Source organism: Apteryx rowi, unplaced genomic scaffold (assembly GCF_003343035.1).
Source record: "Apteryx rowi isolate R43461 unplaced genomic scaffold, aptRow1 scaffold_141, whole genome shotgun sequence".
NCBI classification, from domain to species: domain Eukaryota; kingdom Metazoa; phylum Chordata; class Aves; order Apterygiformes; family Apterygidae; genus Apteryx; species Apteryx rowi.
The window spans coordinates 1,647,374-1,664,091 of NW_020447653.1; the positions used below are offsets into that span (position 1 = coordinate 1,647,374).

General features: G+C 44.1%; 1 protein-coding gene across 3 annotated transcripts in view; it reads left to right on the forward strand.

Annotated features, from left to right (window-relative positions):
- Positions 1-8: 8 nt before the first annotated feature.
- The window catches only part of LOC112962034 (hypoxia up-regulated protein 1), a 29,108-nt gene continuing 12,398 nt past the window's right edge, over positions 9-16,718 (forward strand). Inside the window, exons 1-24 of one of the 3 annotated variants that reach the window (XM_026057868.1) lie at positions 9-90; positions 606-699; positions 2,002-2,080; positions 2,369-2,523; positions 2,621-2,697; positions 3,518-3,699; positions 4,359-4,474; positions 5,233-5,416; positions 5,872-6,006; positions 6,907-6,989; positions 7,089-7,221; positions 7,571-7,758; positions 8,040-8,178; positions 8,288-8,348; positions 9,160-9,242; positions 9,876-10,076; positions 10,531-10,730; positions 11,411-11,498; positions 12,082-12,204; positions 12,591-12,724; positions 13,245-13,329; positions 13,801-14,053; positions 14,583-14,660; positions 14,745-16,328. In XM_026057868.1, coding sequence (XP_025913653.1) covers positions 27-90; positions 606-699; positions 2,002-2,080; positions 2,369-2,523; positions 2,621-2,697; positions 3,518-3,699; positions 4,359-4,474; positions 5,233-5,416; positions 5,872-6,006; positions 6,907-6,989; positions 7,089-7,221; positions 7,571-7,758; positions 8,040-8,178; positions 8,288-8,348; positions 9,160-9,242; positions 9,876-10,076; positions 10,531-10,730; positions 11,411-11,498; positions 12,082-12,204; positions 12,591-12,724; positions 13,245-13,329; positions 13,801-14,053; positions 14,583-14,660; positions 14,745-14,761 — 2,952 coding nt within the window. In that variant the 5' untranslated portion in view covers positions 9-26 and the 3' untranslated portion in view covers positions 14,762-16,328. Of the gene's footprint in view, positions 91-605; positions 700-2,001; positions 2,081-2,368; positions 2,524-2,620; positions 2,698-3,517; positions 3,700-4,358; positions 4,475-5,232; positions 5,417-5,871; positions 6,007-6,906; positions 6,990-7,088; positions 7,222-7,570; positions 7,759-8,039; positions 8,179-8,287; positions 8,349-9,159; positions 9,243-9,875; positions 10,077-10,530; positions 10,731-11,410; positions 11,499-12,081; positions 12,205-12,590; positions 12,725-13,244; positions 13,330-13,800; positions 14,054-14,582; positions 14,661-14,744; positions 16,329-16,718 lie in introns of those variants that run through there. The other 2 variants (XM_026057867.1, XM_026057866.1) reach the window with 2 other exon arrangements.

The following is a 16,718-nucleotide window of genomic DNA, read 5'->3' on the forward strand; positions in this document are numbered from 1 at the left end:
GGAGGCGGGCCGCCGCGGCGACGAGGATGGCGCAGGTGCCCTGGTGGACGCTGGCCTGGCTGCTGCTGTCCTGCTGCCTGCCGGAAATAGGTACGTGCGGCCGAGCTGGGGCTGCGGCGGGCGGCCCCGCGCTGTCCCTGCCGCGCCGGGCCCGGCGGCGCGCCCAGTCCCGTCCCGTCCCGTCCCCCCCCCCCCCCCCTTGCTGGGCCCGGCCGCTGGGTGCCTCGGCGCGCTGGCTTTGGGAACGCCGACAGGCAGCCGGGGGCCGTGCCTGTCCCGCGAAGCCTTTCGTTCCCCTCGTGTTAGCGAAGCTCGGGCGGCAGTGGGCCGGCGCAGGCACCCCGCGGGTGAGCTTCCCGGCGGCTCCCTAGGATGCTCGGGGAAGACCGAGCATCGCGAGCAACTGGGGTCGCTCTAGCCTTCTTGTCTTGGAGCTGCCTGAGCCCCACTTGGTGTTTCGTTAGCGTCCTGCAGCTCCTAGTCCCTGAAGAACTCTTTGCCTTGCTTTGTAATCTTCCTAAAGACACTTGTCTAGTGGGAAAAGGGTTATTTTTCTGCAAAGTAGGTGTGTTCATTCATGTGTCTTTTTTCCTCACGTGTTGCAGAGTCTCTGGCTGTGATGTCGGTGGATATGGGCAGCGAATCCATGAAGATAGCCATTGTGAAACCTGGTGTGCCAATGGAGATTGTCTTAAACAAGTAAACAGCAACTATTCTTCAGTATATCCGTGTGTTGAGATTAAGTGGCGGGAAGATGAAATGTGGTGGGCTGCTGCTCACCCGTGTTTATGGGTGTCTTGTTCTGTCTTATTTCTTGGAGTTTGAAGTGTCCTTGTAAATGCTCTGAGTTAATAATTTGCAACAATGGAGAGTTTTAATTAATGCTGTTTGTGTGTTGTAAGCAGAATAACCGCAGCATCTAATTTAGGATTGTGTGACTTTAGTGCTCTCCAAGGCAGCAATTCAGATTTTGCCTTACCTTAGAGGTGCTCTCTTGCACTTTAGGGGTCTTCTAAGCAAGTAACTCAAAGTCTGTATAATTAAGAATGTGTCATGATCCAACTGTAAAAGGATGTAATATCACGTTTCTACATATTCAGATAAGAAGCCTTATTCTCAGTTCTCCATAAGGGAATGGATAGACTATTTTGTTTTATTGYAGCTGTCCAGAACCCATAGTCATTTGTGAAGCAAATAAAACTCTTCTTTCACTTTGCTTCTCCGGCCAGTCCCTGAGACACTGCATTGAAAAAAATCGCAGTTGGGAGAGGATGTACTATCAGGAACATCCTCGCTTTCCGGGAGTCTAGGCTCTGACAGATAATAAATGGATCTTTCACCCAGCTCCCTGAAACTTGGCAGTCATTGATAGAAAGAGGGAACTGTCTCACTTTGCTCACTAGGGGAGGAAAAAAAAATAAAGCAGATCTTGTCTGATTATGAAGCAGCACTTTCCAGAAAATTGTTGGTGAGCTTGCCTTGTTCATAGAAAGCTGGTGGGTTTTTTTTTTTGGTAGCCTTATGTTAGAGGATTGATAGCATGTTATGAGGCATTCAGAAGTGAATAATATGCYGAGGTATTTCTGAACTTTGTAGGCACTTGAAGCCATTTAATAGTTACCATAGTGAAATAATCATCCCAGTGTTTTAATGCTTGGATTGGAGCAGGAATGAGTCCCCTCTGGTAGGTTCCCTAGAGCTACGGGAAAACATGTAATTTGCCCACGATAGTGATTGTTAGTTTGAAGGGTGGCTGTCCAAGTTTCAGTTAAGCATGTTACTTGCCCTTGTCATGAGGAACATCAGCAGGCATGAAAGCTCTGAAGGGAGAGGCTGCTATTGCAGCCCTTCAGGTTCATGGAGGCTGGCCTTCTTCTCAGTAGGTGGTATCTGAGCATCTTTCTTTAGTCTATCAAAATCAAAAACACTCCCCATCCTCACTAGGAACGCTGTATTGATGGCCACCTCTATCAATTGTTTTATCCATCTCTTCCTACATAGGGAGTCACGGAGGAAAACTCCTGTGGCTGTTTCCTTGAAAGAAAATGAGCGTCTCTTCGGTGATAGCGCACTAGGAATGGTAAGAGCTCTTGCTCCTCAATACGCCAAATGCAATTTCTGTGCACAGATTATATTTTCCCTCTTTTGGGTCTTTCATGATAGATATCTGAGTTAGGAAGTTTTATTTTTCATCTTTACTTTTTTGTCTTAATCCATGTGGTGTTTTACTGGCTTTCTGTATTGGTTCTTTGTGTGCCTTCCAAACTCCYATAGCAAGAGCTGTTCAATGTGTGGAATAAGAGGAGTTTATCTGACAGCAGCAGAGCTGAAGAAGTCTAGTTGGGTGACTTGCTTTTTCTTTCCGTAGTCAATAAGGAGCCCCAAGGTGGCATTCAGATACTTTCAGGATCTGCTGGGTAAGCATATTGATAACCCCCAAGTGGCACTGTACCGATCACGATTCCCAGAACATGAACTGGTGAAGGATGAGAGGAGACAGACAGTTATCTTCAAGCTATCCCAGTAAGTGACTACTTCTGGGTTCCTTATGGGTGGGAATTCTGCTACTGGACTTCTACAGCTGACTACTGTAATTTTCTTTCCTGTTTGTTTCTTGCAGAACGATGCAGTATTCTCCAGAGGAGATGCTGGGAATGGTCTTGAACTATTCACGTGGTCTGGCTGAAGAATTTGCAGGTTGGGAAGATTTAGGTGTTTCTTACAGTATCTGTGCATGTGTATGTTCATGTATATATTAAAGGATTTGAATGTAGATAGGAGGAATCTGAAAACCCACAGAACTTTGCAGATAGGATTTTGGGTATCTTGAGCTTTAGCTTGTAAGCAGGACTTAGGAACTATCAAGCTATCATCTGTCTCTCATATGATGAGAATTTGGAGGCTTGATGCTGTTGATTGTGGACAGGCCAGATCCCACCCACTCTTGCACTGAAGGACCCTTACTGGCAGTCTCTGGAGAAAGARTAAGATGTTCTCTCATTCCTACAGTGTGACTAGAGCTGAGGCACATTGATAGCTTGTGTAGGGAGAGGTGGAAATTGCTCTGTTCCTGTCCATGTTGTAACTGGTCTGGATGGAGACTTACTGCCAAGGTTGAACTACAATAAAAGAGCAAAAAGTATTGTTCACTTAGTAATACCAAAGTCAGTTCAAAGACTTTTTAGTCTAGAGAGTAAACTTAATCCATTGATAAAGTAAGGTTCTATGAAGATCGTATTTGCTGAAATTTAAGGCATCTTAATTTAAGGCTGAGTAATTTCAGCACACAAAAGAAATGTCAGTAGCCTCACTGCTTTGTGAGAATCTACAAAGTCTGTTTGGTTTCAACAGGAGACAAACAGATTCAGCTTCAATGATCCTGGTTGCTGATGCTGCTTCAGGATTGATTCATGTAGGGGTTTTATCTTGGAGTCTCTGGCTTTGCTACCATCACCCTGTTATGAGTCTCTGTGCATGGCTGCACCAATGAAAAACATGTTCCCTTCAACTCTTTCAGAGCAGCCCATCAAGGATGCAGTGATCACTGTTCCTGCCTACTTCAACCAGGCAGAGAGGAGGGCGGTTCTGCACGCTGCTCGCATGGCTGACTTGAAAGTTCTGCAGCTGATCAATGACAACACTGCTGTAGCGTTGAACTACGGAGTTTTTAGGAGGAAAGACATCAATGCCACTGCACAGGTATGTGCAGTTGGGAGATGCAGAGAATCCTGTGCGTGTGCGTGTTGGGGGGAAAGTGCTGCAGATACACTCAGAAATGACTTAACTGTAAGGAAGTGGGCTTTGCTGTTTAACCAGTCTCTTTTGTTTTTGTACGTGCATCAGCAAGATGAAAAGATAAAACCCTATCTGAATACCATGGGAGAGCCATGGTGTGGAAAAGTATAGCTAATTTTTGAAATGCTTCTGTGGCTGAAAGCTTCCAGAGTGAAGGGCAGATGGCTGCAATTTAGGATTTCCAGTTCCCATTCTGTAAACCTGTGTTTGTTCCTTGCCTTTTGGCTGGGAGTGGGGGGAGAAACATTAGTCATCTTGTAAGGAATTGACTCTGAAATACTTAATTTTTCCTGAGGTTTAAGAAACTTTTAAAGAGCAAAGCTTTGTTTCCTGCACTGTAGAATGGGTGAAAAGGATTTTCTTTTCTTCTTGTATCAAGTCTGACAGTGAACATCTTTAGTTTGATCAAAGCCTGAGTCCTGCTGCTCTGTCATACGATATAAAGCCAATTCAGTGAGCGGATAGTCTTGACCTGTATCAAACTTGGAAAGCCACAGATTCTTTTTTTATTCGTGGGGGATATCCAGGCATTTCTGCTTCACTGTCCCAACTTCTCTTTTCAGACTATCATGTTTTATGACATGGGAGCAGGAAGCACTGTTTGTACTATTGTTACATATCAGACGGTGAAAACTAAGGACTCGGGAACCCAACCTCAGTTGCAGGTCCAGGGTATTGGGTAAGAATTCACCTGTGGGTTTTGTGAAACTCATGATATCAGGAAAGAAACCACTTGTTTCACAGTCTCTTTTAAATGTGGACTTTTGCAGCAAGACTTAAACATGGTAACTCGGATAACGGAGTGGGAAGCATTTAGAGCGGAAGGGCTCAAGTTACTAATAATTCTGGTATCRCTGTCTTGTGCGGAAGGTAACTGAGAAGTTACAGAAGGCTGGGGGAGGGATTAACCAGTATGCTTAGTCTGTTTTATGGTTGGATTTTTTAATAGCCTTAAGCCATTTTAGTATAATTCTATTTCATTTAATTTTATAGAAATACAGTATGTCAGTTTGACATAGTGGAATATGAATGAAAATACAGTGCAGCTACGTGTTATCAGTTAAGGAGAGGAGTGCTGTGCATATCTATCCCAGCAATTTTAACTCTAAAACATTTATACTACTATTTCTAAAAAAAATTCCAGGGACCTGAGACTGTTATCCTTCGGCTTCTCAGCTGTTTGACATGCTTAGCAATCAGGCCTTTATCATACGCATTTTGAAGTTGCATGTTTAAAAGCTATTGTCATGGTGACTCTCTCTCTTCTTGGTTGATGCAATGTTATTTTTGGAACAGCTGTTGGTCTTTCATAATCATTCACAGCTGGTGGCACTACAGCTACTTTTGACTGCTTTCTGCTCTGCATATTTGTAAAATAATAAATGAGGTTTATTTTCAACTTGTTTTAGCTTATGATTTTTTCTTTCTTTTGCTCAGGTTTGATCGTACTCTTGGAGGTTTAGAGATGGAGCTTCGGCTCCGGGATTATTTGGCAAAACTCTTCAATGATCAGCAGCCTTCAAAAGATGTCCGAAAGAATCCCCGGGCCATGGCCAAACTATTGAAGGAGGCCAACCGTCTGAAAACTGTCCTGAGTGCAAATGCTGACCACATGGCACAGGTCTGAAGATGTGCTGCAGGGTTTCCAGCTTCTTTAGGACTCAGTGGGGGGTGGGATAAGGACAAGTATGTAGGAGCACTATCCCTCTGCAGTGTCAGTATGCTGAAAAGCATCGTTTCTGCTCTTCAGAGATGGTGGCATTTGGGTTTCCTCTAAATTTTTGTCCACATAGTACCATTAGTGATTTAAATGGATGGATTGGATGGGAGTTAGTCATGTTAAATCTGATAAATAAACTTTCATGGGGTCTGAGAGAAGCTCATCTGTTATATCCAGAGCCCTATGTCTTCTGTTCCTCTCATCACCTTAGCAATGGTAGGGTTCAGATGGAGTGCAGTCAGGTCCCAGGTACATTAACAGAGCTGGAACTTTCCGTACCCCAGGCAAGTCAGGCAAAGATGTTGCTTGGAGAATGCTCCATGAAAAATGTTATGCTGGCTGTTTTTTCCTGCCAGATTGAGGGACTACTGGATGACATTGACTTCAAGGCCAAGGTCTCAAGGCAAGAGTTTGAGGATTTGTGCTCTGACTTGTTCCAACGAGTCCCAGGACCGGTGCAGCAGGCTTTGAGCAGCGCAGAGATGAACCTGGTAGGTTTAGGAATGCATTAAGAAGCCTGATGTTTCCATGTATGGAACTGCTGTCATGTCACGATCAGAGCATCAGTGATTGTCTATTTGACATGGTATCAGCACTGCTGAGATGTACGGATGCCTGCTACCATAATAGAGTGCAGTGTTGGCGCTGCAAAGAAGTTACTTGCTGTAGTGTCAAACAGGAGTCTGTTGTGGTTCTCTGCGCTAGCCATCAGAAACAAAGGAGTTGGATGAGGGTTTTGTTCCTATTACAGAATCTCTGCTCTTGGGTTGGAGGTTTTTAATACTGGTGTCTTCTTTTTGTCGTGGATGCTGGTTCTGGTTTCTGTTTTGAAGTTTTATCTCAAACTGCCTGGAAACAGAATTACTGCTGTTCAGGCTTCTGCCTTGAGCACTCCCTTCAGAAGCCCTGTGGCTGACTACAGTTGAACCCAAATGTGATGCAGCCCTTTGGAGAGACTCATTACATTCTTAAATGCTTACATTTCAAGGTGCCAGGACATTCCTGAGCGTCTTTTGACTCTGGTATTCGATGCAAGACACTGAATCACCTCTTAGAGTCCATGTTTCCTTTTTTCTATTCTTCTTTTTTTTTTTTTTTCCTGGTCTGGCTTGCTCTCTGAGTCCTTGGCTGCTCTGACATAAACTGTAGTCTGCTCAACTATTTCTGAATAAAGTCCCATATTTCAGGTGACACTGAGCAGCAGCCATATCATCCCTGTTTGATAGGCTTGGTTCCAGGTTCCTCATCCTGGCATTGGGACTGCAAGATGTAGCATGGTTATTCTCAAAGCACATCAGTGTGTGGCAACTGGGGAAAGAGCGTAAGGAAGCCCTGAACTTAGCTTTCCAAAATTGCTTTCTCAAGACAAGGTGACTGTTTCCAATCCCTAGGGTGGAATTGACCAGGTGATACTAGTTGGCGGTGCCACACGGGTCCCCAAAGTGCAGGAGGTTTTGCTGAAAGCTGTGGGCAAGTGAGTATGTGAGGCCCCCTTCTAGTCTGTCTCCTATTGACAAATTATTGTTCATGCCAGTGGCTGCAAAGCTTATGTCTCTTGCTTTTCACTTCATAGAGAAGAACTGGGCAAGAATATCAATGCAGATGAGGCTGCTGCTATGGGTGCAGTGTACCAGGCAGCTGCTCTAAGCAAAGCCTTTAAGGTGAAGCCTTTTGTTGTTCGGGATGCGGCTGTGTTTCCTATCCAGGTAACCCTTTACTTGCTTTCTCTTGGGCAAGGTATGGGTAAACTGGGCTATTTTGGGAGGAAACATTCCAGGTAAACTTCTGTAATTTTTTTGGAGTAAGGAAGCTATGGAGACCTTTCTGCCAATCTAATAAAGCAGAAGAAAGTCTTCAGTATAATAGAAGTGCTACATCTAACAAGTCCTTAGATGACTGTAGGAATTTAGACACATCTGTAGAGAAATGCTTAACCTGTCCTCCAGCTTCCCCCGTGAGGTACAGCAGCCAAATGCTGCGGGACCCTCTGACCTTGGAAACTGTGGAGGAAGAGGTTTGTACTTGTCYGACTCTTACTTTACATGCATGATGCAGGTGGAGTTCACTCGTGAAGTTGAGGAGGATGATAAATCCAAGAGTTTGAAGCATAACAAGAGGATTTTGTTCCAGCGCATGGCGCCCTATCCACAGCGCAAAGTTATCACCTTCAACCGCTACACGGATGACTTTGAGTTCTATGTCAACTATGGAGATCTGTCTTTCCTGAACCAGGATGACATGCGGTGGGTTGGGACAAGCATCTGAATGAACAGCTCAGTGACAGTGCAATATGCCTAGCTGGAAAAGTTCATAGGCAGGCAGGCCTATGTATCTGGCTAGCAGCCGGTACATATTTGCAGATCTGTTCTCCAACTTGTTTGTGCTTTAGCAAACCAAAAGTACTGGTGACTTGCTTTGTGCAGTTATCAAGCACTGCAAACATGAATGTGAGAAGTGGTTAGCTGCTCTGCAGCATCATTTTCTTAAAAGTTTTCTCTTTCTGCTTTTGTCTTTGTATCATCAGGATTTTTGGATCTTTGAATCTGACTACTGTGAGGCTAAAGGGAGTTGGGGACAGTTTCAAGAAGCACCCAGATTATGAGTCCAAAGGCATCAAAGCTCACTTCAACATGGATGAGAGTGGAGTACTAAGTCTTGATCGGGTAAGATCCTGTTGTGATGCTTGTCAGCTTGTTCACTTCCCCAGTTCTGTCACTGTCTATGGTAGTGGAGGTCCCTGCTTATATCTAACTCCTTGTTTATCTCTCCAAGGTGGAATCTGTGTTTGAGACCTTGGTGGAAGACAAGCTGGAAGAGGAATCAACGCTGACAAGTAAATGCTGAACTTTGATATTCATACTCTTTTGTGTTAACTGCAGTAGCTGGGATAACTACAAGCATCCCACTTCTTTGAGCAGAGCAAGAGTCGTGTACTGGGTGGAGGGGGGGAGGAGAGGAGGTGGGGAAATGGGCAGTTAACTGTAGCCTCTGATTATGTTTACAGCTCCAAAATACCTAAAAGCCCTTTGCAAGTGGCTGCTGGGTGCTGCAAGGAGCTCTGTCTGAGATGTCATACACTCCTAAGGTGACTATGGCATGCATTGCGACTTGAAAAATAAGAGTTGTTTCTTCCTTGTTCAGCTACAGCTGCTCATTTCAGGAGGACTGTCCTGAAGGAAAGTCCTACATCCATAGCCCTGCAGCATTCTCTTTTCTGGCTGTCTGGGCTGTGATGCCGCTGATCTGTGCTTTGCATTGTCCAGGTTCTGAAGCAAGAGCAAAGATTTCTCTATAGAAAGGGAGGTGGAAATCTACTTATATGGAGATGAAGGAGAGATGCAGGGGTTGCTAATGCAGTCATAGGTTGAAGCTTGAAGTTTTTTAACTGAAGTAATAAATTCCAGGCCATGTTCTTACAGAGATGGAGGTCCCACTCTGTGTGTGTGTGTGTGTATGCAAAAGGAACAAGGTGAAGTCAAGGGAAGGGTGAGTTTCTGCAGTGTATATATAGCTAACCTGTTAGGGAACTTCTTGGTAATTACTGCGTTTGTGAAGGGAAGAACTGAGAGCTGAAGATGGCCTTCCTCCTCCTTTTGCACAGGCTGCTTTGATGATGTTCTGGAATTTTTGTTTCTCTCCAACAGAACTTGGAAACACCATCTCAAGCCTGTTTGGGGGTGGTGGCCCTACACCAGAGACTGGAGAGAACCTGACGGACTCAGTTCAGGTGAGCCCCAGGGTGCTGGCCCTCGTGTTTAAGGGGGAACCCCTGGGTCTTGCTTTGGCTGCTAAGGAGGCAGTGGTGCCTGTGAGCAGAATTAATGGTGTCTGGCAGGTTGTCAGAATTTTAAATATGTATTTTTCAGAAAGTGCTGTATTCCTCTGAGCTTCATGTGGCATGTATTTAAAGAAACTTGTGGCCTTTTGCTGGCAAATCCAGCAATGGGTGGACTGGCATTATGGGCTGGACTTGTTTCTGGTGAAATCTCTTCTTTCTACATTAGGACAATTGTTGTATGGACAGGCTTCTGTCTGTGTTGTCAATGCRGATGATAGCAGGCTCCTTGCTTTCTGGGCCATGTAGGCACAGCTGTTGTTGTGCTGGCAGAGTGATTCGCTTCCCTTCCAGTGAGATGAATGCTCCTTGTCATGGAGTCATGTCCTGCATTGAAGTGGTTCTTAGTTATATTCTAACTCTAGCCCACCTAGCATGCTCCCTCACTAATGGCTGCAGTCAGAGTGAGCACTGAATTTCATACATGCAACTTTGCATAGAATATCTGTTTGGTGAAGTATTTGCATGGAATTTCTATGTAAAAACAGTGCTTTTGTTCCCCCTTTACTTACCTGTGGTGACCAGGAAGAAGAAGAGAGCCTAGCAGAAAGTGCTAAAGAAGAGCAGGGTGAGAAACAAGACCAGAAAAGCAGTGCAGAAGATGCTGGTGAAGAGCAGGGAGAGGAGAAACAGCAGTCACCACCTCCAGGTCAAGACAAAACAGAAGCTGTTCCTCCAAAATCAGAGTCACAGAAAAAGGAGGAAGGAGAGAAATCGGAGTCTCAGGTAAGCAGCAGATTGAAGGAATGCAACTGTGGCTTTGGTGCTTGAAAGGCATGTTTGGAAGAAATAAAATTCCTATCATCTTCCAGTGCTCGGTGTTCAGGAAAGCTTTTCCCTGTCAATGCCCTATCTTGGAAAGAGTTGCTTTGTTTGGTTTCAGTTGCAAGAAACAAATCTCTTTTCTCTGCAAGCCTCTCTTTGTCCTTTATTCCTTTTTGAGAATAGGGTAGGTAAGTACCCTGTCTGCATACAGGTTTCCACACTGTTCCTACAGAAATATCTTCATGGATGCTTCCAGTCTTGTCCTGCAGACATGACTGAGTTTTGTTCTTAACTCTCTCTGTATTTTTGGGTAAAAGGTCCTTTGAATTCAGCTGCATGAGAAGCATTTTTCAGACTATTTGGAAGGTGATGCAAATCTGTCCCTTTATCTGAAAATGTATTTTGTCTTTTACAGGATCCCAAAGAGAACAGAGAATCTGTGAAAGAGGAAGAACTGTCCAAAAGTTCTGGTGACAGTACAGATACCAAAACGGAGGAAGAGAAAAAGATCAAAGCACCCAAGAAGCAGAAGCTTGTGCATGAGATCACCATGGAACTGGATGTAAATGATGTGCTTGATCCATTGGAGGATGAGCTGAAAAGCTCAGTGAAAAAGTATGTTTGAAATTGTTGTGTGCTAAGCGATGAAGGGAGTGAATTGCTGTGGGACTAGAGGAAGTGATGGTTTCAAAATATGCTTTATAATTGAGCTCAATTCCCTATACAAAAATTACACTATTCATACTCCTTAAGCAGATTTGTACAGTGTAAAACAGGCCTGCTTTGATCCCTGCTGCCTGTACTGATCTTTCTTAGATTAGCTCCCCGCCCTTGGCAGCTATTTAACGTGAACCAGGGGAAAATGTCTCCAGGGCAGATGCTGGCAACTCTGAATTGTAGTGGTGCATGTGTCTGCATTCTGAGATTGCAGTAGTTAAGCTAGAGGTCACACTCAACCTACCATAGCTCTTGGTGGAAGAGGAGGCAACAGCCAAAGGAACATGATGCAAATAGTAATGTTTGTCATAGTGCTACTGAGTTTCTTGAATCAAAGGGTGTTTCTGGCTTTAAATAGCTAAGCTCTTGAGTGTGGCGGTTTCAAAACTAGAGTTCTCTACTCTCTCTGTCACTTGATTTAGGTCTATTTCCCACCTGTCACCTCCCTGGCTTAGAGATAGATGATTGCGGAATGGTGATCACTCAAAGTGCTACTATCCTCAGAAACTGATGTAGATAATGTTGTGCTCATCTAAAGGCACTGATTACCTTTGATTTCTGCTCTGTTCATGTGTTAGACTCCAGGATTTGACAGTCAGAGATCTAGAAAAACAGGAAAGAGAAAAATCGGCCAACAGCTTGGAGTCGTTCATCTTTGAGACCCAGGTAAGAGGGATATAAAAGAAATGAGACCTCCTGGAAGGCAGGTAGAAGTGGCTTGTGTACTTTGACTGATCTGGATGCAGGGGAATTGTGTTTGGGCTGGGGTAGGGGAAGGCTGCTTTGAAGAGCCCAGTTCTTGTCTTTCAGTCACATTTTCTACTGGTGTTAGGCTTATCCAAGCCCATGTGGAGTAGGGAGGTTTCCTCAAGATAGAATGAACACTTCAAGTTGTCTAACAAGTTAAATTTCAGGTTTCTCRTATACTTGATGTACAGTTGCCTGTGAGTTTTGGAACACTCACACTGGCTGTAAAGAAATTATGGCTGCTCAAAGGCTGTTGCAGAGAAAAGGGTAGTTAATGTTAAGTGAGTGTGAAATTATGGTTGTTGCAGCTTTACCATCATATACCATGTCTGGTAATGCTAAGAGCAAGAGCTTAGATTTGTGGGGTTAAATTAGAATCTCCTGGTCAGTGTGTAGAGCACCCCAAGAGTCCACAGTGAAGCCCAGCTGCAGGTGGGTGACCTGGTTGTTTATGCTTCCACAGTCAGTGGTTTTTAAAGGGAGGTTACTTTGTTCTTTTCAGGACAAGCTTTACCAAGAGGAATATCAGCTTGTCTCTACAGAGGAGCAGAGAGAAGAAATCTCCAGAAAGCTTAGCGAAGCTTCCAATTGGATGGAGGAGGAGGGCTATGCAGCTGCAACTAAGGTACTGTTGTGTGTAGTCAAGATAAGTCTGCTATAATTGACATAGACATCTCCATGTAGGATGACAGTAGTGATCCATTTTCGGTCCTCTGTAATCTGGTTCTTGAAAACTCTTTGCCTCCTTAGTGCATTATGCACTCAATAAGACCTCGTTCTTCCAGTCACATGTGCATGCATGGTCCCGAATAGCTTCGGCAGAAACCTGTTGATTCTACATAAAGTTTTTAGTCATGTGACTCTTGCTTTACTATTTGGAAATAATACATTTGGTAGAGGACTACAAAAACTTGCAGTTTTGACTTCTGGGGCTTACAATGTTACTATGGGGAAAGAGGTTAGACACTGGGTAAACTAATTTTCTTTTTTTCTCCTCTCCCCCATTTGCAGGAGCTGAAAGACAAGCTTTTAGAGCTGAAAAAGCTTTGTAGGAACCTCTTTTTCCGTGTGGAGGAAAGGAGAAAGTGGCCAGAACGCCTGGCTGCTCTGGACAGTCTGCTGAACCACTCGAGCATCTTCCTCAAGTAAGAACAAGTTGTTAGGAAGAAGAGTTGTGTGGCTGATCACATAAGAGATGCCAGCAGAACTTTGACCAGCCAATTCAAGTGGAATGTGGTCTGAAAATTCTAGTACTCCCAAGGCAAGGAGGCCAAAACTGTTTCTTAGTGATTGGTTCTACAGCATTCAAGGGAAGCATGCAAACCCTGTTTAAGCTGGAAGAACAGGAAGTGTCTAATGCTCTGCATGCTGTTTCTGGGCAGATCTATCCCTGTGGACTTTTTTTTTTTTTAAATCTTCCCTGTTGTCCTGCTTCTGTGGTAGCTGCATTTGCTGGTTCTGTATCCCATTCCTAGCACCCAGAGATTGATTTAGGCCTCTTCATCTTTGTTTCCTGCAGATGTAAGAGGCGCAAATGTAAAACGCAGTAATTGGTAATTGGTGTGCAGTGACTATTTTTATTATTGGAATTGAAAACACTAATTGTTGCCCATTTGTGGTCTGTTTGGTTACACAAAAAGAAACTCTGTTTTTTTAATCTTTGAGGGGAGCCCGAATGATTCCAGAGTCTGACCAGATATTCACAGAAGTGGAACTGAGTACACTGGAAAAAGCAATCAATGAAACAACGGTAATAAAGAACTGAATGATTGTTGGGGGGGGGGGGGCTGTTTGAGTTGTGCTTCCTGTCCCAAGTAATAGGTGTACTTTCACTCAAGGTCAGGGAATAGAGCCTGCATGTCTGGTTTCCATACCTCTAGCAAACCTTTTTTGTGTTTCAATGTCTTCTAATCCTCAGCTTGACCCCAGACTGTTTTGGGGAAATAATGATTCTTGTGTTGCATGTGGACAGCTGTCTCCAGGAGGAATGCTGTAGCCGAGTAATCTGGCTGCATACAGTTTTAAAAGTAGCTATTGTTTTTTGTTCTGTTTCTTTTTGTCTTATGCCTGGGATAACTAAGAAGCTGGAAGAAATGCAGCAGGGAACAGTGCTACCCTGAGTAAATTAGGAGGCCTAGGAACAGTGATTTTAAGATAGTGTGATGTACTGTGGTTTGTAGAACCAAGAAGTACCAAAAAGCACCTCTTTCCCCCACCCCAGGTGTGGAAAAATGAGACACTGGCTGAACAGAACAAGCTCTCTCCTGCTGAGAAACCTGTCCTGCTGTCCAAGGATATAGAGCTCAAGATAGCAGCCCTGGACAGGGAAGTGCAGTACCTTTTGAATAAGGCCAAGTTTGCAAAACCCAAACCCAGAAAGGAGAAGAACACCACAAAACCCGATTCAGGCAAGAATGCTACAGTAACGTCTGAGAGTGAGAACACTATCCCTCCCACGGAGGGGAAACATGAAGGTAAGGAAGGGGGTGGGCAGCATTGCCTTACTTGTAATTACTATGTGTAACACATCTCTGCCTTCAGTAAAAGGGAGGGTAAAGAAGTGGACAGTAGCTAATCTGAAGATGAACTGATCCTCCTGCTAGTTGTTCATGTCTCTTGGGACATGAAGAACTTGACTTTTGGTTTTCTGAACTTTTAAGATCTTCAGGTTCTGGGTGACCTGTTTCTCTTAAATCTAGACTGCTGTTGATCAGAAGACTTCCCAGCCTGTTCCTTAGGCCTGAATAAGAGATCCTGCTTGTTACAGCTCTAAAGGTGACTTAGATGGTCCAGGGCTTCTAGGGACATAAAGCTGGCAGTGAGAAATCAGGAACAGTTTTGTGATGTTTCTCTGAGTCCCCTACAGAGATCCACTGTGAGACTGAATTAGTACTGTCCTGCTGAGGCACCTTAGTTGGCTTGTTTGAAGACTTCACTGTTAGTCACATGCCTTGCACCTCATTTCCTGGACATTTGCGTTATTTCTTTTTGCCTTAAACATAGATAAACCTGAGGATATCACTCCAGTCAAGGAACCTCCTACAGCTGAGAAAGTAGATGATGAGCCTGGATCAGACTCAGGTGGGTGCATGTTTGGCTAACAGCCTGGTGCTTGGTAGCTATGAATGCAGGCTGTCCATGTGATTTTTTTTTTCTGTCTTTTAGACATAGAAGGCCATTAATGTGGCAGAAACTCTGACTGCTGAGTGGTTGGGATTTATGCAAAGAGGAAAATGGAAGTTTGGTTCCTTGCTGTTCCTAACTTTTTGTTCTGCTCAGTGCAGAGTTATAATGTACCACTGCCTCCTGCCTCATCAGCTGCTTGGTGCCTCTGTCGGTCCAGTTTATAGCCCAGTCCCTTAGCTTAAGCCCATCTTTGTTAAAATGATATATGCTGCTTGGCACTTAGGGGGTCCATGTGCACGTGCATGTTTTTCTGCCAGTCCTGTGTTGAAGACAGCAATAGCTAGCAGGTGGAGGGCAGTAATGTCTCTAACTCTTCAGAGCTGAATACTGGTCCCTAAAGCATTCCCATGATGTATGTACCACAGATTGAGAATTTAGCGCAAGATTTAATGAATGTCAGTGACGTTTAACACTACTTTGTGTGCTGTCAAACTATTACAATGTATAACTTAGTTCACTTCATTACACAGGGTCCCAAAAAGAGAAGAAAACAGAAGCTGGAGGAGAAAGCAGGAAAAATGATGAGTTATAACACCCCTGAAGTCCAACTAGTGTCAACATCTATTTATTTGAGGGTTACTTTCTTGTTTTTTATAATGGACCTGGCTAGTTATGATGTAAAAGACACACAACAAACAGTCTGACAACAAAATGCAATAGAGATGTACTTTTTTTTTTTTCCCCCTGGGGATTTTGCCGCTACTAACTTAGTGAATTGTTTTTTATTTCTCTGTTCTTATGTGTTTAAAGGTGACTGTGTGCTCACCAACAATTGTCTGTTTCAGTACAGTCTTACTGAAGTCACCAAAGTGACTTTTCTGTAGAGGAAAACGGTGAAAGAAATGTTGTAAGCTTTAGGAGGTAACTTGGAACGTACACTCTGTGCCACACCTCCTCTGGTGAAGATAAAAGGGATTAATCCAGAAATGTGTTGCTAAGGTGGTGTTGTCTTTGCATATGAGGCCCTAACCTAAAGAAATGGTGTGATTTCAGCTGATGAGAAGTGTATGCTCATCTGGCTGCCTGGGAAGGCGGAACAGATTTGGGGAGGCAGATGTTCCATGCTTCAAGATGAGAATGTGTCTATTTTCCATAGACTGTTATTAAAGCCATCTCTATCCATGCTCTGTAGCAGAGTCTGAAAATGGTGAATTGAGACTTAACCAAACGATTCAGTTTATTGTTTACTATAAAATAAAAGCTCAGAAATTGCAAAGTTGAGTGGTAAGGAGACTGGAAGAAGAAATATGTTAGTGCATCTTTCTCTAGTTGGAACAACAAACAATAATGGACCACAGAAGTGGCACAGGGTTAGGTAAAAACAAGAGAAACCTGGTGAATTTAATACAGCTATCCTCCTTCTGCAGTACCTCGTGTACTCAGACTGGCTTCATTGTGAAACTTCATGTCCTTGGCTGTGGTCTCCTAACTCCTTGGGAATGTTCATGCTGCTAAAATACACTAGTGGAGTCTTTGATCGACTTACACAAACACTTGTGAACGTGCATCTGATGTTGTTCTCCATTGGCCTATTCAACCAAAAATAAAAACTACCCTTCCTGACGGTCTTGTAAACATGGTTTTGTTTGTTCTGGGAGAAACTGAGAAAGCTTATTGAACTTTCTTTTATGTTCTGGTTCAAAACTTGTCTCCTGTCCTTGTGCGGAGATGGTGTGTGTTTTAAATTAGTGGCGATGGTGAATCTGTTGAAGAGCTATGCAGCTTTAACTAGGCCGGAGTCTTTTTAACAGCGGAGGCCGTCAGTGGTGGATGACAGGTGACGGGTGTTTGCAGGGCTTTAAACGTGCTGTTCTAGACGAAGGTGGTGACGGCTGCCTGAGCGCTTTTTCTTTTTTTCATAAATAACGGTGCTGGTTGTCGCCGCCGCGGCCCCGCGCTTCCCGCCGGTTTCCTGAGGCGGGTGCCGCAGCTGCCGCCCCCTCCCGGGGTCGC